The 26,225-nt window shown below is 36.1% G+C and overlaps 1 protein-coding gene across 31 annotated transcripts in view; it reads right to left on the bottom strand.

Moving 5' to 3' along the window:
• The window catches only part of ADGRL2 (adhesion G protein-coupled receptor L2), a 631,449-nt gene that overhangs the window by 78,656 nt on the left and 526,568 nt on the right, over positions 1–26,225 (bottom strand). For all 31 annotated transcript variants that reach the window (XM_040470760.1, XM_040470770.1, XM_040470764.1 and 28 more), the window contains one exon: positions 6,109–6,322. In XM_040470760.1, coding sequence (XP_040326694.1) covers positions 6,109–6,322 — 214 coding nt within the window. The remainder of the gene's footprint in view (positions 1–6,108; positions 6,323–26,225) is intronic.

Here is a 26,225-nt window from a genome sequence, read left to right as displayed (position 1 = left end):
GGCAACTTTACCTCTGTCCCTTATATTCAGGTGTTCTCTAGAGTTTTTGCATGCTCAAACTACATAATGTCTGTGAATGATATCACCTATTCACCAGCAAATTTAACTTTACATTAATGTTTGCTTCATCTATATGTTCCTTTACCACTCTTGTGAGCACCAAATCTGTATAAGCAATCGCTTGCTGAACCATTTATTTATAGGCAAACTCGTTCCCAAATAAACTGATATGAGTAGTATAACTACCAAAAATACACTGAATTTTATGTAATAACCGTGCACTCTTTTTCTCTCAAAATAAATAAACTTAAAAAAAAAACCCAGAAACGTAACATAGTTTTGCTATGAGGTTCTAGCCAGTTGCTATCTATATGTGGGCTAAAATTTTGGCCAGAAGCTTTAAAGGAAAGAGCTAGTTCTCCACTTGTAGGACAGTCCTTTTTTGTCTTAGTCAATTTCAACACAAAAACAGCTTATTTTCGAGTCAATGGCAAAAATATACCTTTCCTACCATAGGGAAAACCTCAGGCATGTATTCTATCTTGAGAGGAATACGTTATTACTTTTAGAACCTCTTTGTATTTATTGACAGAAGAACACTGGTGCATATCTGCTAGTATGAATTAACTCTGTAACTCATACTCTACATGTAAAACCTCACCTACCCATGCATGTTACCCTAACATTAAATATTGGGGGAGGGGAGTGGGAAGTACACATTTACTTTCAGATCTCTAAACCAAAGTGCTACAAAACTTAAGGGCATATTATAAAGCATAGCGAACGGCAGCAATCTACCTTAATCAGAATGGTCAGGCTCTCAGAGAGAAGAACTTGAGCAAAGGGATAGTCATAAATGACACTACAAGAGGATCTCAGATACAATTTAGCACATCACTTTAAGACACTAACTAGATTGTCCCTAAGTGCTGCAAAAACCCGACATTGTTAGCAAACTCTAATTTACTTATTCATCAAATACTTCAGAGTTGTAGTAAGGTTTTTTTTGTTTGTTTGTTTCTTTTTTGCTTTAATGAAATCAAAGTGCTAAAAGTATTGCACATTTTTTACTCTTTAAAAAAATTTTTTTAAGTTTATTTATTTTGAGATGGGTGGGAGTAGGGGCAGAAAGAGAGGAGAGAGACAGAATCCCGAGCAGACTCTACACTGTCAGTGCAAAGCCCAGTGCAGGGCTCAAACCTACGAACAACGAAATCATGATCTGAGCCAATATCAAGAGTCAGATGCTTAACCTAGTGAGCCACCGAGGCACCCCTTGCACATTTTTTTTAAGGAACCTCACTATATTATCTTCAAAGAGTGCTAAAAATACTCTCTCTAATGGTGATTATTTTATAGAGTATTAAAATCATTTTAGGGAAGAAGCTCTTTTCTCACTTTTTAGGGTGAGCCATTTGGTGTACTTATAAGACAAGTGTACTATCACTTTCTGACAGAGCCTTGGTTTCACACTTTTAAATGAACAGGAAATAGAAAATGAAGAATCAGTAACAATTATTAATACTTCACCACCACTACAGTCAGAATTACAAGTGTATTTATTTACTTGATTCTTAACTGTTGAAGTGATGACAGTAAGGAAAGGGGACAAACATATATTAATGGTATTGAAAATTGTGTTTATCTCCATCACAGTGTTTTAGAAATTCAATAGAAAACATCAAGTGCTTTTATTTGAGCTTTCAAAAGAGAAGTTTTTTTCTTAAAGCCAAAAAAATGCCTTTTCCTACATTATTGAATATCACATTTTCTGACAATTATAAATAGATAATTTGCCAAATTATTAGGAGTATGGTAAAAATAAATCTTACTTCATTTGTGAATACTGAAAATTATTTTTCAATTAAAAAAAACAGGGATATACTTAAATAAAATGGGCTGCCTGTCTGGAGCATGAGACTCTGCTCTTGGGGCCAAGAGTTCAAACCCTACACTTACTTAAAAAATAAGATATTCAATAATTATTCATTAATAATTCAGCTGCAAAAATATTATCTACATATTTTCTTCCAGCTATTTTAAACTATGTACCAAATATGGCAGACTTCCTTAAAGGTTTATATTCTGACACTCATAGAATGGAACTCTTATAAGCTACCACTATGAAACTCATTTTAAGTCCTCTTAATATTGTCTTCATTGTCACTAAGCAGTTCTTGTTTAAAAATTTTTTTTAATGTTTATTTTTGAGAGAGAGAGCAGGGGAGGAGCAGAAAGAGAGACAGACAGAGAGAGCAGGGGAGGGACAGAAAGAGGGGGAGACACAGAATATGAAGTAGGCTCCAGGCTCTGAGCTGTCAGCACAGAGCCCAAGGTGGGGCTTGAACTCAGGAGCCATGAGATCATGACCTGAGCTGAAGTCAGACGCTCAACCGACTGAGCCACCCAGGCGCCCCCAAAAGTGTTCTTGTTTAAATTGTCATTGTGCTGACTAAATAATTATAAGCTACCAGTATAATACAATTTAAAAATGGGGTTTCTACAGCTAGTTTTGGAATTAACACCTTATTTGCATTAAAACATCACAGACTGGATATTTTGATAACAAGGCTACAGAGAATAAGTCTATGCTTTCACTGATCTTAAATACCCCAAAACTCTGGTGCCTTTTAAAAGTATTATTGGGGCTCCTGGGTGGCTCAGTCAGTTAAGTGTCTGACTCTTGGTTTCAGCTCTATTATAACTTGCAGTTCGTGGGTTCAAGCCCACCATCAGCCCCATGCTGACAGTGTGGAGACTGTTTGGAATTCTCTCTCTCCCGCCTCTCTCTCTGTCCCTCCTCTGCTCACTCTATCAAAATAAGTAAATAAAAACTTAAAAGAATTATAAAAAATGCAGTCCTGGTTTTATAACATCATGAAACAATGAAAATAACTTGCTATTATCTTCTACATTTCTTACAATAGGTAATTATATTTAATAGATATAAATGTGATAAGACATATATCTTGTTGGATACTGAATTATGTATTTAAATGTATAAATCCACAAAGATAAGTGACCAACAATGTATAATTCCTTAAGGCCAGCTTTTTCAGACCCTCTCTTTGTACCAACTCCACTGCTTTTTTGCCTGTCAATTTTGTAAAATCAGGTCATTTTATGTAATAATTCTTTACTTCCCATTTCTCTCTGGCCTACTTCTAGATGTTCATCTAATATCATTAAATTAAACAGTTCAATAATATAAAGAATGGATAAAGTCAATTATTAGTGGCTGCCTTTATTGTCTTTCTAGCATGAGCAGTTCCCAACTTTTGATACAGTATGTGTAAACTGTTGTGTTACAATTTTAGGGGAGTACAGAATCCATTCTTCCAAAGAAGGTAAGTTACGTTTTGATTCAAAATACTGCATAATCCATAATGAAATTTGTTTTAAATTTAAAAAACCTTTCTCAAATGCCATTTATGCAAATAAGATTTTGTCTTAAGTTTTTAATAACAACACTTTAAGAACTAAAAATAGAAACTTTTAAAAAAAGATTTTATGTATTTTTTTTTTAATATTTTTTTCAACGTTTATTTATTTTGGGGACAAAGAGAGACAGAGCATGAACGGGGAAGAGGCAGAGAGAGAGGGAGAACAGAATGGGAAGCAGGCTCCAGGCTCTGAGCCATCAGCCCAGAGCCCGACGCGGGGCTCGAACTCACGGACCGCGAGATCGTGACCTGGCTGAAGTCGGACGCTTAACGGACTGCGCCACCCAGGCGCCCCTGATTTTATGTATTTTTTTAAGTAATCTCTATACCCAATGTGGAGCTCAAAGTCACAGTCCTGAGATCAAGAGTCCCATGCTCTACTGACTGAGCCAGTCAGGCACCCCAAAAATAAAAAATATTTTGATGGAAATCTATCAAAAGTATTGTATATGTTCTCTGGTTTCTTAAAAAGCATCTTGATCAGCATTAACATTAAAGAAAAACTACTCATAACGTGCTATCAATAAAAAAATATGCTAATACATAGTCTCTGTGAAATCAGAGATTTTACAGCAATTTGTACCCATCTTACTATGGCATGGATTTTTTGTTAAATAGTTTTTTCATTTTTTTCTTCATCATCTCTTACCACCCCTTGATATTTTCATTTTCCCTACACTGACCAGACCCCAGTCTAGAAAATTTGCTATTCTACTTTAAGGTAGACTAATAAATAAGCCAGAAAACTAGACAGAATATTGAGTCCAGGGTGGGGAAAGAGGCAGGAGAAGAGGGTGAAAGCTTTGAACAGAAAGATGAAGGGTTTTCCTAGTAAACAAAATACAAAAGCAATAATGTATAATAAACTCTATGATACTTAAATGTTCCTTCAGAGAGTCTCTATGTTCCAAATAACTAGAATTGCTGGATACTATTGTACTAGTTTGGCCATAACTAACCACAATTTTAATATTTTACATGTAAGAGAATTTTGATTAAGATGCCAAGTGTAGCAAAAGTGAGGTAAAAAAAAAAAGAGAGAGACCAGGAGTTATGTGCTGTGTGTTAAGGCAGAGGAAAGGCAATGCCTATTGTCAGCAGTGTTTTGGTATTCTATCTAGAGATAGGCAGGCAATTATCCTGTGAAGAGGTACCATTTATATATTTTAAATTTTATAATTCAAACACATCATTTTTAAAACACAATATTAACCAATGAGATATATATATATATATATGAAGGGGGGGTAGAGAGAGAGAGAAAGAGAGAAAGCCCAGTATATGCTTTCTTAACTTGAATCTGCTGTATTTTGTTTGTTTTTTAAAGCTAAGGATCAAGAGAATGAGAAGATAAACCACAGACTGACAGTAAATATTTGCAAAAGCCCTATCTGATTAAGAATTGTTACCTAAATGTATAAACAACTCTTAAAACTCAACAATAAGAAAATGGACGGGGTGTCTGGGTGGCTCAGTTGGTTAAGCGTCCAACTCTCGATTCTGGTTCCGGTCATGATCTCAGAGTTGTGAGATGAACCCCACCCCACACCAGTCTCTGTGCTGGGCCTGGGACCTGCTTAAGATTCTCTCTCTCTCCTCCCTCTTTCCCTCCCCTGCTCACTCTCTCGTGCACCCTCTCTCTCAGAAAAAAAAAAAAAAAAAAAAAAAAAAAAGAACAATCCAATTGGAAAATGAGCAGAACACCTGAACAACACCTCACCAATAAAGACAAACAGAAAATATGTAAACATAGTAAAAGATGTTCAATATGAAATGTCATTAGGGAAATGTAAATCAAAACTATGAGATATCACTATACACCTATTACAATGGCAACACCACTTTGCCTGATACCACAATGGTGGACATGTGCCATCATAAATTTGCCAAAAGCCATAGAACACACCACACCAAGAATAAACCCTAATGTGAAGTATAAACTTTGGGTGATAATGAGGTGTCAGTGTGGGTTCATCTATTATAACAAATGGACCACTGTGATGCAAGATGTTGATAACTGGGGAGGTTGTGCCTGTGTAGCAATGGGACATAGTAACTCTCTGTACTTTCTCTGCCCATTTTTTCTGTAAAAAATATTAATTAAAAAATTAAAGACCTGGGGCACCTGGGTGTCTCAATCAGTTAAGCATCCCACTCTTAATTTCTGCTCAGGTCGTGATCTCATGTTTCGTGAGATCGAGCCCCGAGTTACGCTCTGAGTTGGAATTCTCTTTTTCTCCATCACTCCCTGCCTCTCCCTGACTTGTGGGTGTGTATACTCGCTCTCTTTCTCTCTCACACAATAAATAAATAAACTTAAAAAAAAATTAAAGACCAACTATTGCCAAAGACCCAGTTAAACATTCTTGTTGTTAAAAAAATATTTCAAAACTCTACAGGCCCAAAAAACAAAATTACATTTGAAATATTCTTTTCTCTGTATCTTATGATATATAAAAATCAAAAGATGCATATTGCATATTCTTTCTGTTAAGTTAAGCTATATAAAAATGATACAGAGATTTAAATGTTGAAAGCTTAAAAGTAGAAATCAACAGTAGTAGGTAAAACCCTCACTCAGTTTAATAAATGGGCTGAGAACGGACTCTATTCATCTACTTTGGATGTAGTAGCTAAAACAGGATAATAACACAGAAGCATCTACCTTTGAGTCATAATTTTGAAGGCATCTGGGAGGTAGCAATCTGTATTCTCCATCTGAAATGGGTCAGCATCACAAATCTTGTCATCTGTCCGACCATAGTTAGCGCTCTCAATCATGATCACATCGCTGCCTGGACATCGCAGATCTATAGAATAACCTTCACAGGATAATTCTCGCCTAACTAACCCGAATGGTAAAGCTGCTCTGCTGAAACCTTAAAAGTGAAAAAAAGAAAGAAATAAAATTAAGACATGTATGAAATAAATTATTTTAATAAGGCATTTTCAAGTAATACGATTCATGTCTATATTCAAGAGATGTCACCAAAAGTATGTTTTTTAAGTCATCCATATATTTATTAAATAACTCCTTGATTCTTTACTATACGTCAAGAATTTTTTAGTTTTTTTAATATGTATCTTTGGCTGGACTCTTCACCTGTATAATAAAATTTAAATTACTCTAGCAAATACTATCTGTATAATCTACTCACGTATAATCTATTCACAATAAGAAACTAAGTGGCTCTTTTTGAGTAAATCCAAAGAAAAAGGACAAATTTAATTGATAGACTTATAAATGACAAGTTTTACAAATAGAGAATGTAACAACTAATCAAGAAACAATGTTCATTTAGGCAGTGGAATATAAGCTCTGATATACACTGACTTCACTTTCTCATTTAATGTAGACATATTCATTGCTGTTAGCATTATCTTAAAAAATATTTGTCTTAGCAGTCCCCCTCCCCAGAAAAAAACTAAGATGCTATGATAGTAATACGCTTATGGTACAATAACTGATTTAGATTTATAGACACTTTATTTAAAACTGGTATAAATGGAAGCACGCAGCAGTGGGCCAGCGCTGCTCCAATCTAGTCCGATAAGTTGAAATAACCCGGGAAGGGCAAAATTTATCTAAGATTCACTTTTGTCGCCTACAGAGCAGAGATGAAACATGTATGATGTTACTTTTCCTACCTGTGTGACTCTAAAATGAGATAATGTACATAATACTGCTCAATAATTAAAAGTGCTATATGAATTCAAGTGTGGTGTATTAGGAAGAGTGCAGAAAACGACCGTTCATAAGTGCTGAAAAAAGATTCCCAGATAGAATAAAAAATGAGAATTTTAAGTTTTCAGCCACTGGACCCATGAAGTAGTAACACAGCCTAGGACAAAGGGTAAACACACAGAAAGAAAGCCAAGAACAGCTGGGAGGAGCTATGTGAGCAAGAGGTCCACCTTCACTGTTGGGTGTTCTACCTATGGGTTAGCTACCATTCTCAAAAACTTCAACGCGGCCTCAAGTTTTTTAATTCAATTCTCTAACCTGTCACCATCTTGCACATTACTCTTATAAAAGACCAGCACTAATTTCAGTATTTTTTTCCTTCTCTCTATCCTTTTAATTAATTACTCTGCATCATATAAACTATCCCCTATATGCCTTTTTATAGGGGGAAAAAAAACCACCTTAACATTCAGAACTAAACAGTTCCAAGTTACAAACTTCAAGTTGAAAAACTGGGTCATGTCCAGGTCAATGCAAAGCCAAAACCTGTTCTCTTTAATGTTATTGTGCAATGCCTCTCACTAATTCAATGTAATAAAATCACCTGGTAAAACATGCACCTTCTTTCTAACACTCAAACAGTCCTCCAGAAGGGTGACTGGGTTACACTTTGATATGACTTAAAAATCACCAATTCTCAGACTCGGCTAAGCTCTCAGTTCTACTGAGAAAACTAAAGGTGTAACTGGAATGAAGAGAGCAGAAAAAGGCATAATTTAGAGCATAGAAATCTTCAGAGGATTGCGCCACACCCCAAACATCGGAGGTTTTCACTAAGAGGGTTTATGGTCTTATGAGGTTATTACAAGTATGTGGGAGGCACACCAGCAATGAAGAAGGAATACAGAAATGGAGCTGGACAAATGTCAAGACAGACAGTAAATAGGCCGACCTCTCAAAGTTTATTTGTGAAAGTTCATAAGTAAATAAACTTTTACACGTATTATTGCTTCTTCTGTTTCCTGATACTGTACCGTACTGCCCATACAAATAATTCAGTTTAAACTAATATTGTTATATTTGTTTTGATTGAAAAGATGCTTTAGAGCTTCATTTCAATAGCAAAAGCTGTGGAAGCTTTTAATGGAAATTCAAACAAGCATCATAAAAAATTTGAAGTACAGAGTATTTTAAAGGCAGAGATACTTTGCAATTATAATTCCTTAATAAATGAGAATAAATTTATATTATTAGAAAATATTATGAATGTTAGAGCACATTATTAGAAGACTGGCTTGGAGCCATATTTCACAACTTTCACTACTTGTCAAAAATATAGGATATTATGAAGCACTGTGGTTTTTAAATTAAGCCCTTAATTTTTGTAGTTGTTGATATCTGCAGGATTACAGTTATGGTTCTAAGTGAATTTCCCCCTGCCTTTGAAAGATATTTAAGAAGTTGTGTCGTTGAGTGTCCTGCTGTTTTGGTAATTCGGAGAGGATTTTTAATCCTTAGGGTACAATCATCCAAACAGGTAAAGTAAGAAAAAAGAAAAGGAAAAAGAGATGGAAAATCAACACATTTTAATAATTTAGATTTCTAACATAGAATCTTCTGGAGAAGAGAGATCATGGTACTTATACTTCCAATGCACAGAACTGGATGAGTTCTTAACAGTGAATATTGCTTTATTCAATGCTACAGTGTCTATGGTTTTGCATCGTACATGTTCTCCTCTATAAAGTCTTGCGCTTTCCCCTGTTTCCATTGAACTTTATACACATCTTTACTAAAGTACTTATTATTACCCCATGGTACTATGCATATTCATTTTTTAATTTATATCTTCCTTGCTAACTATGATGATAGCGTTCTTAGTTATAATTCCAATGCCTAGGTGGGTACAAGATACATAATTCCAGTAAGTATTTGTTGAACCAAAGCTAAATCGACTAGTATTTGTTAAAACCATATAGAATTGCATTTTTTGTGTGTCATATCTATTTTCCTTTGATAATGAAAATAAAAATAGTAAACATTAATAAATAGATAAACCATTTACAATCAATGAAAATGATGTGTCATCCTCAAAAAAAGAAAAATATTTATATTTTGACAATTTATTATTTTCTAGGTCCTACTGGGGTTCATTAGTGTTTCTCACAAAGACAGATGAATTACATGTTTATGAACTTTCGTGTTTAAACCCTGTGTTTCCAATCAGAAATACAAAAATTCAAATAGGAAGACAGAAAAGTAAATCCCTGTAAAACTTTGGTTTGCAAGTGTAATTTCTTCCAGAAACATGCTGGTAATCCAAAGCACTTGTATATCAAAGTGAATTTCAAGAACCATTGGCTCAGTTGTGATCCTGTAACAGTCAGCAACATGTACTACTCTTATTGCAAGACATCGCTTGTTTATCAAGTTAAAGTTTATTAGAAATGCTTGCTCGCCTTACAGAACATTCACAGAACAAGTTACAAACCAAGGTTTTACTGTATTATAACAGTTAACATTTACACAGCAATCAATATGTTCTGACACTGTGTTAAATGCTTTATATGGATCACTTTTTTTGTTTTAAGCAACATCATCATCAACAACAAAAAACAATGGAGTAGGTTATTGTTATAAGAACAACTTTACAAAGTATGAAACTAACACGTTAAATTCAGATTCTCCAGGATTACTAAGGGTTTGAATGTAACACACACATGGTTGTCAGACTCCAGAGCCTGTGTTCTTATTAAAGGTCATGAATAGAAAAGTACCGTATGACTTTTCAAGCCCCCTAGTTGATAATAATTTTATAAGTTTTCATGCAATCTGAAATCCACCAATGAATGTTAGTCAACTTGACAGGAAACAACTACAGGAAATGTTCACAAAACATACACATGATGAAAATTATATTTTCGGAAATGTAGTGTTGTTTAAGACACATATACAAAGAGAGCATAGTCTACACTGCTCAAATATGTACATATGGAAAGATTACTGAGTACTAAAGTGTGTTGGTCAGCCTTGTGAACTTGGTTAAGTCATTTTACCTTTCCAGGTTTTAATTTCTTTTTCTGAAGAATCAAAGTTATTTCAAAGTTCACCAATTCACCAATCTGTGATTCTAAATAGTCAAGCTCCTTTTTATCAGGTAACACAGGATATTCTGACATTTTCAAGTGATCACTAAGTAATAAATTCCTTGCTCTATTTCTTTAAAATACAAACATACAGGAGAATGCACTTGGATGTGTTGTGGCAGAGCCACGTGGATTATACAGTACTATCAAGATAATTATCAAAAGCACATGTGATGAACTAGGCAGGCAGTGTTCAGACAAATCACAGACAGACATCTTCCTAGATTAACTCTTTTAATCAAAGACAATGAAAGGGATAAAATAAACATGGGGCAATTATGGGATCAAAAGAAAAATTTGCATACTGTAAATTGCCGTGCCTTCTTTGGCCACTTCACTCTATTTCCCTGAAAACTTCAAGGGTTTTGGGTTCAACCTTTTCCACTCACAATGGTACTGCGAAGTTTGGAAAAGTCTAAAATACAACTGTTGCAATTAATATTAATTATTAAAATTCAACATTTTCACTAAGAAAATGTTACGAAAAGATGGTACAACTCTTATTTCTAAATACATTTATTTATTCCCTTATTTATAACACGTTAATAACTTGTTATATTGAATCATGGAAATAATCACAGGTATGGTCACTATTTCTTAACCACACTTTTTTCCTTTGTATCTGATGCAATTCTTAAGTGTTTCCAGTGGATATTTTAGGATTTTTTTTTTCAAAGTCACTTGCCAGGATTATATAATTGATTCCCAAACATGATTTTGTATCAGAGTCATCTGGTAAGTGTTTTTAGAAAGACAGATCTTCAAGCCCTAATCCAGACCTACTGATTCAGAATCTCTGGGTTCAGATAAAATTCGGTATTTGGGGAGGAAATTGTTAATTTATTTGCAACACGCTGATATAATAAGATGTGCCAAGAATTTCTCCAAGGCCTTTTTAAAATAGTTATTTCTCTATTGGGATCACATATTTATTAAATCACTGCCATCATATTTCCTCTTAATTCTCTAATATAGTTGTAGTTTTACTTTAATCTTTGAACATATTCATAATAGCCACTTTGAAATTTTTATCTGCTAAATCCAACATCTGGGCCCACATCAGCAGTAGTTTCTATTGAATGCTTTTTCTCCTGAGTATGGGTCAATTTCCTTGTTTCCCTGCATATCTTATACATTTTTTGTTATTGGAAAGTAGACATTTTAAATAATATTCTGCTAACAACTGCATATCCAGATTTCTTTCCCCTGAGAATTGCTGCTATTGTGATATTTTTTTTTTTTAGTATCTTGACGGGATTTAATCTACAGAATCTGCCTCCCCCAGAGTGTATGCTGCTGCTCTGCTCACTGTTCTTGTTTTAATTCTCATTTTTATTTTCTAGTCTGGCTTCCTAGGGATCACTCCTGTCTCTGCATAGCTTAGAGATCAGCCAATGACTGGGAAGAGACGTGGCACAAACAGTATGAACCCATAAGAAGGCCTCCACCCTCTGCTGATTGAGCTGCGTGTGTGTTAGGGAGAGTGTTCAAAGTTCATCAGACAGTTTTCAAGTCAGCCCTGGTTATTTACTTTCTGTTAACTTCTCTCACGTCTCTTCAGCACCTGTGTGTAGCTTCCCACTTAGTCAAGAAGGCATAGAGAACTTTGGTTTTTTCATTTCAAAGATGTCCTGATTTTGTTTCAGACTGGCCTCCAGTCTCCCCAACAGGGACCACAACCTCGGGCTAGCAGAGCTGGGAGTCTTTCCCATCTGTTTACCACAGTGTTTACTACTTTCATTGGCAACACGGCCAGGCGCGGGTTTCCATCCTCCACTCCAAATCAAGCCAATTCTCTCTGGCAGCACTCACTGAACTTCAAGGCCAGCCCTGCCCTAATGAAACCACCACACAGACTTAGCTAAGGAGTGGAGGGTGGAGGGTAGGGGCAGCCCCAGGCTAGAAGGCTTTGAACTTCCACTGCTTATACCAGAAATTCTAGTTTTTCATAAATAAATGCTTCCCAATTTCTCATTTGGCTCTGGTTAATTTCCAGAGCCCTCAATAGTTGTTCACAATTTTGTTCAGTTTTACACCTGTTTTGGGAGAGGATTTGCTACTCTCTTTACCCAGAAATCCCATCTCCAGAAATTCTTCTAAGGACTTTAGAAATATTTACTGACTAAAATCTTCAAGAAAACCCAAAAAACAAAAACACAATGAGACATTTTATAAAGGAGGAAACTGAGACACCGAAAAGTTACTTTTTCTATGATCATACCATCCACTACGAATGAAATCAAGTTTTGACATACGTTAATGCAGCTCCCAGGTTCATATTCAAGTGTTACTTTAATGCCTCTTCAAATGATAATAACAATTAGCAGCATGTCTGCAGACCCCTGTTGCAGGGGAGCATAGTTAGTAGCGTGTACTGGGTGCTTTCTAGGCTTAGGGGAAGAAGATCAAGAAAGGAAATCGTGTGTCTGTTTGTCAAGCTTTCAATGAAACTGTTCAATCAACATAATCAACACAAAGAAATTCCCCAAATTAAAGTCCTTTAATCACACTATTCCTATGACATTTATTCTAAGTTGTATTTTCAATCTATTTCTATTTCAACAAAGGGGGGGGGGGTGAAGCATCCCAACAAGCAAAGTGTAATCCAATCCATCTTGCAACCCTGACAATCGAAGAAAAAACTTGTGGGAGGCCCTGTGAGCAAAAAAAAATCAATATTGTAGCTTTGTGCTGTGCAAATGTGAATACCGCCAAATAGCGGTGCTTAGAGTAAAATGAACTGTTTTGCTCCATTTTCTCCACTCTGAACAAATGATTTTGAAAAGACAGGTTTTTTTTCCCCCCAAGCTATAAAATGTCAAGCAATAACTCTCTGCGCTTTAGGCTAGTGATTGGAATAAATACCTCCCGGCAACAGGTGCAGTGACTTAGGACTGAAATCATTCACATTCAGTGGGTAATTCCTAATAAACAGATGCACTGCTATCAGATGGGAATTTGTACTACCAGAATTAGAATTGTTACTGGATTCTGCATCATCTGAGCATTTTTGCGAGAGTACATACTACTCTGTATATGCAAATACACTCTGGTCCATAAGCTTATATTTCTCATAAACGTTAGGCACTTGATTATGAACACTTGGCTTTTCTAACATTGTCTCCATTCAGCCTGCTCTTTATACATACGGCTGTAAAATCATACATTCCTATAAAAGTCTTCTTATTAAGCTGTAATATAAAAACATCAACTTTTCTGGTACTGTTTTTCTTAATTACTTTGAACTAAACCCTGTCATGGACACTACCGCTCATGTGGTTCAGGGTCCCAGTAAGCACCATGCCTTCTGATTATCAGGGACCTCGATGGGACTGAGGCTGTGACTTCAAGCTCTACTCAAACATTAACTCAAGCCACAGTCTACTACGAGTGCTGGCATATTGAAATCTGATTTATTTCTGTTTATATATGTTAATGAGATTTTTTTCCTAAAATGGAAATGAGAAAAATACTTAATGAAGAGGGGACATGATTTCAACCAGGCTGAACTACAGCTTATAAGCTTCCAGAAAACTTTTTTTCATTTCATTTTAGCTTAGATGAAAACATTAAAATTAAGTCAAAAAGATAAATTATTTCACTAATAACATTTTCCTTTCTCTCTGAAAACTCATGAGGTCATTAAAACAAAATTCTAAAACTCAAAAACTATCAAACTTTTCTTGGTCGGGACACCTGGCTATCTCAGTCAGTAAAGGTCAGTAAACCCTGAGACCTTTGATCTCAGGGTTGTAAGTTCAAGCTGACGTTGGGTACACAGCTCACTTTAAAAATAAATAAATAAATGAGATTTAAAACCTTCTTTGTCTACGGAAAGGCAGTGTATCAAAAACTCATTTCATTAAGTTTACAGAATGTCACACTCTATTGTTTTATTCTATTAGTTCACTTAAGAAATAATTTTATCAAAAACGAAAGAAGTAATTTTATCAATCAACTCCTAAAACATCTAATAACATCTAATATTGGTACATTCACTAAAATATAATTGTTTTGGGGTGCCTGGGTGGCTCAGTGGGTTGAGCGTCTGACTTCAATTCAGCTAACGTCATGATCTCACGATTTGTGAGTTCAAGCCCCACACCGGGCTTGTTGCTATAGGTACAGAGCCTGGAGCCTGCTTCAGATCCTCTGTCCCCCTTTCTCTCTGCCCCTTCCCTGCTCACACTCTCTCAAAAATAAATAAACATTACATGTATATATTATGTATGTACATATATAATATATATAAATATAATATATATAACATATATATACACATATGTATATACATATATAAACATAACCTATCAGTCTTATGTGAGGAACCTAAAACTATGCCATGCAGAGAGTAAAAACAAACAAACAAAAACTACTTTCAACTTTGAACTTGTTTTCATGCCAAGAATAAAGAAAATAAGGCAATGCAATGTCATTTTCTAGCATAAGCACACTGGCCTTGAAAATGTAGCAATTTTTGCGTAAGTAAACTTAGCATGAAACACAGATCTAATCCTTACAGAAATACCAAGTTCCTTCCTGTAAAAGAAAGTGTTCAAGTAATTTAAGACCATGAAACTACAAAATAATCATCTCACCATTTATGAATGACATGCCTTAGATTCTTGTGTCATTCTTGGCTTACAGGATGTGGGGGGGGGGGGTTTGTTTGTTTGCTTTTAATTTTGAATAAATTTTAAATTATGAAGCATTTCAAACAAAAAAAATTTAAGAAGAATATTTATAGTTTTCTTATTTATATCCAATTTATATACAAAAACTATGATTTACGTTGGAGTACAAACAAAAAATCCCAACAAGTAAATGCAAGATGAAAAAACACTACCCAATTAAATCCAATTACACAAACAACCAAAGGGAAAAATAACTTATCTTTGAGGCTTGCTAACAGTAGCAAAATTCTGGACACTTTGTACACTCAAAGGTAAAAGTACCTTCCTAATGCCATCAGCTATTAGGTTAAATTATTACCACTTGTGAAAATCCTCTGGCTATTTTGAAAAGAAAATATGCGTTATAAGTATGTCTAAACATTTTGGGATTAAATTCCCCATTAGAAAGAAATTGATCTCTCCCACTTAAAAATTTGTAAATTCTCTTCCACTGATTATTAATTCACAAGTACCATTAAAGTACAGCAATTCAGAAGTTATATAATTCTATCAAAGTTTAATACAGCTCTAAAAGAAAAATTCCTGATAAGCATGTCTATTAAAAACAACATACGCCACATAAAGAGATGCTTTTAATAGTTTTAGCAAAAAGTGTAACTTCTTCAATGTTTAGAAATACAGGATACTTTAATTCTGATCTACTTCTAAAAGAAATTAGTGAATTTTGTATTAAGTTTCAATATTACCGTTACTACTCAATGCATATGTTTAAACTATTCCCTTTGTATAGAATATTCTACTCGTTTTTCTCTTAGACAACAATTACTCTCTAAAACCCTATCAAGGCTTCTCCAACAACAGGCAAAGGAGAATATGAGCTCAGGTTTTGGGTCATCTATTTTCTTTCTTCCAATAATAAATATTTACTGAGCACCTACTATGTGCTTAGCACTCTTGTAGACACTGGGATAGAACAGTGAACAAAAATGACAATGGTCACTATGCCTGGGGTAATTTACATGGGGAGTGAGTTCTCCTTGAGGAAAGTATCGTATTTATCTAGTCCATCATTATAATGCCCAAACCTAACAGTCAATTTACACTGCTCTCTTATAGAGGGCATGAAATAAAGATATCTTCAGTAAATGGGTATATGAATGAACTAATAAGCACATGAACAATTATGAACTCCTCTGTCAGAGGAGGAAACATGCTTCTAAAGGTCTCTACTTAATATTCCTCCCCTACTCAACTTGGAGCTACTCCACAGAAAGAAGTGAAGCCTATTTACTTTTGTATCCTTGGTTTTCAGCACAGTGCATAACACACCACAGGCATTCGACCTTTACTTAATTTTACTCTATGCTGGATTTTATGCTTTAATTCCTTTTACCAAAAAGATGTCAAATATACCCAGAAACTAAAACAAAGATGTTTTTATAAGGTTAAAAACAAACAAACAAACAAAACAAACAAAAAACCACACACCACAATTAAATCTTTTTTATATATGTTAAAATGTTTTAAAATTCAGATACCAGGAAATAAAAAATACAAATGTAACAAACATGGTATCTTCCCCAGATCAGTGGGCCTAAACTATGAAATGTACCCTTAAATGACAAAACATCTGCAGGAGTTCACAATCATCCAGGAATCCTGGTCATTGGTCACGTAAAAAGGATGACAAAACCAGAATAACAACTTTACCCCTCTCCTTTTTCTACCCCAGTAAATAGGAAACTCTTTACATTGATTATCTTTTATAACTAGTTGAAACCAATTTAACATTAAGAAGTTACTATCAGAGGGGCGCCTGGGTGGCTCAGTCAGTTAAAGCGTCTGACTTTGGCTCAGGTCATCATGATCTTGCTGCTTGTGGGTTCGCGCCCAGCGCTGGGCTCTGTGCTGACAGCTCAGAGCCTGGAGCCTGCTTTGGATTCTGTGTCTCCCTCTCTCTCTGCCCTTCCCCCACTCACACTCTGTCTCTCTCTCTCAAAAATAATAAACATTAAAAAGATTTTTAATAAAGAAAAAAAGAAATTACTATCAGAAATGCAATTTCTCAAGTCATTCACACTGTATTATCAAATTAAAATTCTTAAGTAATTCTGTATAATTTATTCACTGACAACAAAAAAACAGAGATACAGTCACAGAATAAGTAACAGCACAACAATTTCATCATCTCCTCAGGCACAATAGTTTATTTCTACTTCCACATTGATTAATATAATTTTCTAACAATTTTCTTTCTTTCACTACTCTTTTGTTATCATAAATTCCATTAGCAACCCCACCCTAACCTCAGAGTGTTTGTTCTTAAAAGCAGTTAAACAAGAAGCAGAAATGCAAAACTGAGATTCGTTCCTTCATCCAGTGACTTAGGTAAAAAGCCATACTACCTAAAAGATTCTATTCCTTTCTTGTCACTGTATTAATCTGACAAATAAAACTAGTTGGGGGCAGAGCCCTCATTTAAAGTACTCCACAGCTAGATCTCCAGATCAAAGAGTCAAAATTTGGATTCTAAGTCTTTTTGTTAATGTCTTATGTATTTAAGCATAAAACAACCAATATTTTTTTAAATACCAAAAAGACCCCAGGAGAAACTATCGGCCATAATTTCATTCTTGAGGAGGTACATTTAACTTGAATCAAAGAAGGAAAACAATGTAAATGGATAGAAGATTTCCATGTCAATTACCTTTATTGGACAACAATAAAGTTGTGGAGAAGTTACTTGTGTAACAATTGGCTTCCTCATTAAAGGTATCTGTAAGGGGGGCCAAATTAATACTAATTCTAAAACTTATTTGAGTTAACTACATTGAAACTGCACTGAAACCACCCACTCATCTCTCTCAATCTCAAACAACCATCCAAAGGTGATCACATTTAACTGTTGACTAAAACAAGTGTCCTAGAAGAGAAAGGCATTGTATCTCCACACACATTCCTATGAAGTATTTATTTCTCACTTCAGTTAGGAAAGATTAACGCAGCCTGAAGCCAGTCTCAACTCTTATCTTGACTTTTTACAAACTGTCACCCACACTAACACTTCAATCATTTAAAAAGTGTCAGCTGTTTAACCTGTTTCCCACTGAAAAAAAGGGAGAAATTTCAGGTCTTTCCTCAACCTGCTCCAAAAGGCACTCTTCTTTTCCTAAAACCTGAAAGGACTTCTGAAAGTTAGAACTTCATTTATTTATTTATTTTTTTTACCGAGCACAATACTATTGAAGATGATAGAAAGGCTTTTCGGTTAGGAGTGAGAAAGCATCTTCCAATAAAGACCTGCAAGGGGGCTTGGGGGCTTCCGCGGAATGCTTACTGCAGTAACTTCCCACCTCAAAAAAGCTATTTATGACACCAAAGTTGATTTTTAAAATTTCCTTTTTTCTCTTTAATGATGCTTAAAATCTGATTCTAAATTATGCCACAAACATGAATTTCATTAACTCAAACTGTGGACTATCACTACTAACATGTAAGACTTTATAACTGAAGGTTATCTGCATCTCATGAACAATTTGTAAAGATGCATTTCTAAAAGATATAAGGAGCTTATGAAAACAAGTAATCAGGGGCGCCTGGGTGGCGCAGTCGGTTAAGCGTCCGACTTCAGCCAGGTCACCATCTCTCGGTCCATGAGTTCGAGCCCCGTGTCAGGCTCTGGGCTGATGGCTCGGAGCCTGGAGCCTGTTTCCGATTCTGTGTCTCCCTCTCTCTCTGCCCCTCCCCCGTTCATGCTCTGTCTCTCTCTGTCCCAAAAATAAAATAAAAAACGTTGGCAAAAAAAAAAAAAAAAGAAGTAATCAAGTGGGTAAAATGATACGTAAGAAATAAAATTACTCCAGTAAACACTGTACTATTATGCTATTACTTTTCTCAGTGAATGCTCCTGGACCAATTAAAAAGTGCAAAATGACAAAATGAGTGAAACTAGGAGATCCTGGTGGTATAATGAGTGAAAATTATGCAGTAGTGAGCCCATTTTGTGAACTTCGCTTTGAAACACAAACACAGGGTGCCTGGGTGGCGGGCTCAGTCAGTTAAGCGTCTGACTTCAGCTCAGTTCATAATCTCATGGTTTGTGAGTTCGAGCCCCACATCGGGCTCTGTGCTGACAGCTGAGCCTGGAGCTTGATTTGGATTCTGTGTCTCCCTCTCTCTCTGCCCATCCCCCACTCGTGCTCTGTCTCTGGCTCTCTCTCAAGAATAAACATTAAAAAAAACTTTTTTTTAAACCCACAAACTCAAAATAATCAAACCACCACTAAATGGAAAACAGCATTTCTAACATTATCTCTTACTAACATCTTTGGCAGCCTCACCCAAATACATTTATTGTTCACTCATTCATCCATTATGTATTTGTGTTTCCGGCACATTCAAATTCCTCCATCAGACTATTTTGGAGTAAGTCAAAGAAACTAACAACCCCTCAGGTTGCAGGCAATCCCGCTACTTCTACGAACTACAGAAGGCCCACACAGTGGCAAAAGTGCTCCTTGAAGTAAAGATGAGTAATGCAAGTACTCACTCTTCTACTAACTGTGATGAGTTAAAACGGAAACCGCTTCCCCAAATGCTATGAAGGCTGTCAAATAATTCCTTAAATGACAGTACAGCTGAGTTCATGCTTGGTGTCAGTGTTGTTATTTTTGTTTTGGGCTGCTGAGGTCTGTTCAATTTTTAATGAAAGACGAGGTTTTAAAGAACACACAAAACTGCCGGCTAACTCAGTCAGAACATATGACTCTTAAAGAGCACACAAACTGTTCTCAAATATGGGTCACCAGAACACTCAGGGAGGGAGGCAAGGAGGCAGAAAGAGATAAGTTTAATCTTACATTGTAAAGTTATAAAATGTTGCCTTAAAAAAGAAACACTACTTTTCTGCAGAGGTAAAATTACATCTTTGCTCCTATTTAACGGCCAAACGAAACATCAAGGGAACTAAGGAACAGCATGGTAGCAGATCCACCAGCACAGGCCCTGCCCCTACATACACAGCCCATTGTTGTCTTTCACACTTGCTCCCTACGGGTACCGACAGTGCACAGACAACACAGCAGTTCCGACTTCTGGACTCAGACATTCTAACGAATTATAAGGAACTGTAGGAAAAAGGCTCTTAGGAACCCTGTTTGAACCAGTGTTGCTATGCCCTTGCGTACTACTCTATTGCCCCTTCCCTGGTACTTAAAATGTTTATTTCCCTTTACAACCTCAACTACTTCTAATTTCACCCTTATGAAGCTGAGTTTTTCCCAGATTAAAAAAAAACTCCCTTACTATTCAAGGCAAAAAAAAAAAAAAAAAAAGAAAAGAAAAAAGAAAAACAATAGAAGAGCTTGATAAGAATCTCAAAAACAAGCAGTGCTTCTTATCAGAAAATGAGAGTAACTTTAGGTGAATCTGATTTATAATGACAACAGGAATGTTTCAGAAAATTTATCTCCCAAGATAAACTGTCTAAGCAAATAATCAAAGGTTAAATACTTTATATAAATCATAAGCATTGACTTCAAAGCAGGTAAAGAAAAAGAAAGAAAAATGAAATAAATGTAAGTATCAAACATTTACAATGGTGAATTTAATTGGTAAAAGCAAACAGGCAAAAAATTAAAAATTTCTCCTATAAATTACCAGACTTGTTATAGTATTATAAAACAGACAGGCTAATATATTTCTGAGGCTTTACATACTGGTATAATCTTTCTAAAAAAGAGCCTTATAAAATCCCTTTTGTAAGAACATACTCTAAAAAGAACCCAAAAATTTGACAGAGATTTGTATATTCATAATAATGAAAAATTTGAGACAAACCAAAGGCTAAAATTAGGGAAATGATGTAAAAGTACACTGCTGAAACAGAATAGGATACAACCCTAAGCAACAATATGATAATATTATAAATATAATAAGTAACACTAAGTATTATAGATAATAAATAATAAACTTTGGGAATGCATTCCCAGAAAATTGTAAAAAAGAATTATAAATCTACTTCAACATATAAAGAGAGATAAATGCACAAGGGTAAAAAACAGTCCAGGAAATGGAAACCCTTTGTGGCATAGCAGAGACCATCACCATAACCAACTGGGAACTGAAGAAAACTGGCCACCAACCCTGAGATACCGAGAGGCAGAACTTGGGTTAAAGTGAACAGTGAACAAAGAAACACTCAGCCTAAGAGGCTAACAGAAATCCTGTTCTCCTTTATGAGAATGATCTGAAAATATACCGTATCTCACCCTGACCAATCAAAGTGCCTCCTTGACCTCCTTGGTTCTGAGTTACTGGACTGTGCACACCAGATGCCTGTGTGAATGTGGCGCTCCTGGTGGTTTTCCCCAACACACTGCATATGTCCCTCCCTCCCTATATCACAATTCCCTCACGGCATCTGAGATACGTTTTTCTTGGGAAATCCATGCCAAAGCACATTTTTTTTTTTTTCAACGTTTATTTATTTTTGGGACAGAGAGAGACAGAGCAGAGAGACAGAGGGGCAGAGAGAGAGGGAGACACAGAATCGGAAACAGGCTCCAGGCTCCGAGCCATCAGCCCAGAGCCCGACGCGGGGCTCGAACTCACGGATCGCGAGATCGTGACCTGGCTGAAGTCGGACGCTTAACCGACTGCGCCCCCCAGGCGCCCCCCAAAGCACATTTATACAGTAAGAAATATTTTGTTCATGCAGGGACCTGTCTCCTAAAGACTGTATGGGTTTCTCCTACTCCCCACCTCTCCCAACTTATACTTTCTTCTGTTTTATAAAAATTATTTAACATTTATTTATTATTGAGAGACAGAGAGAGAGACAGAGCATGAGCGTGGGAGGGGCAGGGAGAGGAGGAGACACAGAATCTGAAGGAGGCTCCAGGCTCTGAGCTGTTAGCACAGAGCCCGACGCGGGGCTCGAACTCACAAACCCAGCGAGATCATGATGACCTGAGCCGAAGTCAGACGCTCACTCAACCGACTGAGCCACCCAGGAGCCTCTATACTTTCTTCTTGTTGTTTGTTCCAAATGTCCTGCAACTCAATCCAGACTTCCTCCAAGTACATCCTAGGGTGGCCAGTTCGCTGTTGTTTGTGTTAGTCTTTACATGCTGAAAGGTGGATGAATAATCTGTTTTCATGCAATTAACTATTCATGTAAAAGAAAGAAGCAAATGGTACTGGTGACATCAAGGTGCCATGTAGAAAATTCTAATAATTTACATATTCCATATAATGTATTAAAATGTACAAAGTTAATCTGTTTACACTATGGAATCGAGTCTTAAATCTAGTATGTGCATTCCTGACTTTGTAACTTTTTTCATACAATTCACCCCACTTTGGAATTCCTTCCTATATGCTCAGGCCACCCCCTCTTTACAGCTCAAGAGCTCCCTCCTCCTACAGTCTTTGCTAGCAGAAGATATGTTTTAAAGCCATCAGAACCTAACAGAAGGCACACCTAATTGAGAGATGGGATGACAAGCTTTGCATTTACACAAATTATGTTCACAAGACTCCCCAAATCACACTAATAAAGAACAAGATCATTAAAGGAGGGGTCACTGGGTATCATAGTGCCCCACAGGCACCACTCTTATACACTGAGTCTTACTGAACAGGCAAAGAGTAGAGCCAGACATCCATATTCCTGAGGCTGCCCCAAGAATGCAGAGACAAAAAACCACTCCTGTCCTTTGGTAAGATGCTCTCTCCATCCCCCTGATGATGGGGACTTTTGACGTCAGTTTCTGCTCTGCAACAGTATTCGTCTGCAAGCCTGTCAACCATATTAACTTGTAAGAGAAGGATCCACTTACATCCCACAGGCTGGCTAACTGAGCTTGCTCCCTGTGTGCTTTAAAATCTAGTTGTCGGCTGCACATTTGTCTTTAAAGTTTTAGTCTTCTGGAACAAGAAGACTTCTAGGAACTTATTAATCATATGCTATTTTTCAGATGTACTGTATAGTCCAGCACAGATTGTCTAGATTTGAACTTAGGCTCCTGTTTACTAGTTGAATGATGTTGTTCAGATAGAAAATTCTACTTCAGTTTCCCTATCTGCAAAACTGAGATAATAATAGCTCTTCTGTCTCAGAGGGTTCCGTGAGGGCTAAAGAAGTTACTACATGTATTCACAAACAGTGCCTGGCAACTCTAAGTGCTCAATTTTGCCAACACGCTTCTCTTAAAATGACACCTAGTCACAGGCTCTGGAGTGAACTAAGGAAATAGCATAACTAGTAAATTATAAACTAGAGATAATTGAATAACTCATTAGATGTAGATAATTTACGGATTATGAAATCATAATTATAGGTAATTAGAAATAAGCTAGTCCATGTTGTTCCCATTTCTCTTCCCTATACTTTCTTTGAGGGCACAAAGTTCATTTGCCAGTTGTGTGTGTGTGTGAATATGTGTGTGTGTGTGTGCGTGTGTGCGTGTGCGTGCATGTGCGCAAATGCATGTGCATGCAAAGTACACTGGTAGACCAGTCAGGAAAAAGGACCCTGACTTGTAAGAACTTACATACATATTCTAGACACAGTATACATTATCTCACTTAATTATCACAATGACCTTGCTGCATCCACAGAGTATACTGGCTGTATAGTGAATTTTCACTCCTCCCTTTTTAACATTAGAAACAGAAATACCTCCTCTGAGGAGTCTTCTCTGACCATATAACCATGCCATCCCACTTCACCTCCTAACCTATGTCATGATCTGACAAGGCATCCGTGGACATTCTCTGCACTTATCACATGGCTTCAAACTCATCTGTTTATCCTTTAAGACTATACATTCCTTGAAGGCATGAACACTTACTCCTATTTGTGTCCCAAGCATCTAGCAGAGTGCCTGGTTATAGTAAACACTTAATATAGATGTGATGTTAATTTTACAGCTCAGAAAATGGAGGCTCTGGGATATAGATCCAAGGTTACATTACTGCAAAGGAAATCTGATGACTGGCTTTAATCCTCCTCTCACTATACTATGGTACCCTGTCAAGTCCTACTATCAGTAGTTATTTTTTGAAATTCCAAGCCACTTTACTTCAACACCCTTTAAGCCTATTTTACCATGGGAATCGCTGCAATCCTAAGTCCCTAAAAACTTTTCCCAGACATTTAAATGAAATCCATCATTAAATGCACATTAAAGAGACACACTGATACTTTTTTCCAGATTTTCCACAGGTTATATTAAACTTGTTTTGTAAACTTTATGTTTGAATACATAACTCTCTCACCCAGTAACACTTTTGCGTATTATACAAATAGAATACTTATTTGGAAATCTGATAGGCAAAATCTCAAAGTCACCCAAAAGTTAATAGCAAACATTTTAATGATGAAAACTTCATTACACATAACATTATTACAGTTTTTTTCTGAGCATTCAGATGTCAGCATTTCTTATTACCCAAACCAAATGATCAAAGACTGTAAAACCTCTGCAGGATTCAAAGGCAACAGACTAAAAGGTTCTATATATCTTGGTCTATTGCCTTGTTCACCTTTGCTTTCGTAGTGTCTAGCACGAAGTCAGTAAATTAATCATCTCACTAAAATTTCATTTCATTATTTCTGAGGAAATATGCCTGCTTACACATTACTTTGCAGAAATTATATATTGATAGTCTACAGAGATATGCCCTCTGTGGATATGAAAAGGAAAGGAAGCCACAGTTTTCCTGAGCCACACAAGCTTTAACAGAAGCCCATTGGAGTGTGCTTTCTGGAGTTGGAAAATATGTGCTTGGATTTTTATGGAGGCATTGTCACCTTGCCTGAGCCCCTGTATCTCAATCTCCTTTTCTACTAACAATTTTACCTGAACCAAAATAATCCGATGGCACCCACTATTTCTAAACAGTCTTACCATTCACTTTATCAGACTCAATATGTTAAATGTTATATGGTCTGCAAAAACAGGAGATACTGTGGTGTCAAACGCCTGAGGTCAGTAACTTCTACAAAAAAAGTATGTAACTACCTTTAATAAGCAACTCCACTATTTTCTCAAGTATAATTAGGAATTTCTTTATGATATCTTCTCAGTGTCAATCGTGCTATAATTTGCATTCAGATGCTTTCTGACTAAAGATGAAAAAGAAAGTCTGTGTGAGGGTATATACAGTTTCTGTTCTCTTCACAATTATAATCACAGCACCTACATGGGTACTTAATAAGTACATGTTAACATGCCAACAGTAACCATCCTATGTCCACATGTTTTTATATCAAATTTTAAATTTTAATTCCTTGAGATAACTCCACTTTTAATCTTTTAAATTTAATTTTCTGTTAATCACTCTAACTTTATTGCCTATTTCAATTTTGTTAGCTCAGTTATTCATCACTGAAACATTTATTGAGTGGTCACCATAAGCTATGCAAGATACACTGCACTGAAATGAATTTTGCAGTTTCCATTTTTAGGCAGCTCAGTCTTAAAAGTATGAAGCCAGAGCACATCACACAGTAAGAGAAAGGTCAATGACTTCATAAAAGATAGATAACTATCTTGACAGAAGAGATATCAAGGACGGTTCCTTAGAAAAGGCAATGTTTTAAAAACCCCAATATCAACAATATACAAACTCAAACAGGGAAGGATCTGACTGGAAATGAAATGAGAGAAAGACCACATGAAGATCATCTTTAACCTATTACTAATTTATATTTAAAACTAAATTTTTCTCGCTATTATTTTTCATTTACTCAACAAAGGTAGCCTTGTTCGTCATTCAAGATTTCATATATTCCCCTAGGTATTTTGCAAAGGTTTAGAAGACTGCTCCAGTATTTCCAAAATACTAAAATAAAACCCAACTGGCTGGGAAACTCAATAAAACTCAACTAGCATGTTGTAAAAAGATTTGTAAAATTAACTCATTTTACTCTTTATCAAAAAAGAAGTTCCTCACTGTCTACAGTGAGACATGTATTCATGAATTCATGAATACCCCTCCTGAAATTCTCCCATAACTCATCATCTCCATCTTTGAGTCTTTCTCTACTTCGGTTAAACAACCAAGCTGCTACCTTTTTCCTTCTAAAAGCAGATCTCATTCTAGCAGGTTTAATAGGCTTGGCAGCTCACCTGGTCTCCATGATAGACTTCACATGCCTAAGTGTGGCATGCGATACCTCTTGGCTTTCTAGCCACATCCAAAGTGTCCAGACTCATCTCTTTCAATTCTCTACCTAAAATGAATCTAATCATACTCATCTTTCAAGGATATATTCTAATGTCATGAGGTATTTTCTGAGCCTGACAAT

This window comes from Herpailurus yagouaroundi, unplaced genomic scaffold, assembly GCF_014898765.1.
Source record: "Herpailurus yagouaroundi ecotype Mexico unplaced genomic scaffold, PumYag 77, whole genome shotgun sequence".
NCBI classification, from domain to species: Eukaryota; Metazoa; Chordata; class Mammalia; order Carnivora; family Felidae; genus Herpailurus; species Herpailurus yagouaroundi.
Note: the sequence above shows the minus strand (reverse complement) of the source record. Positions and strands in the feature narration are given on the sequence as shown.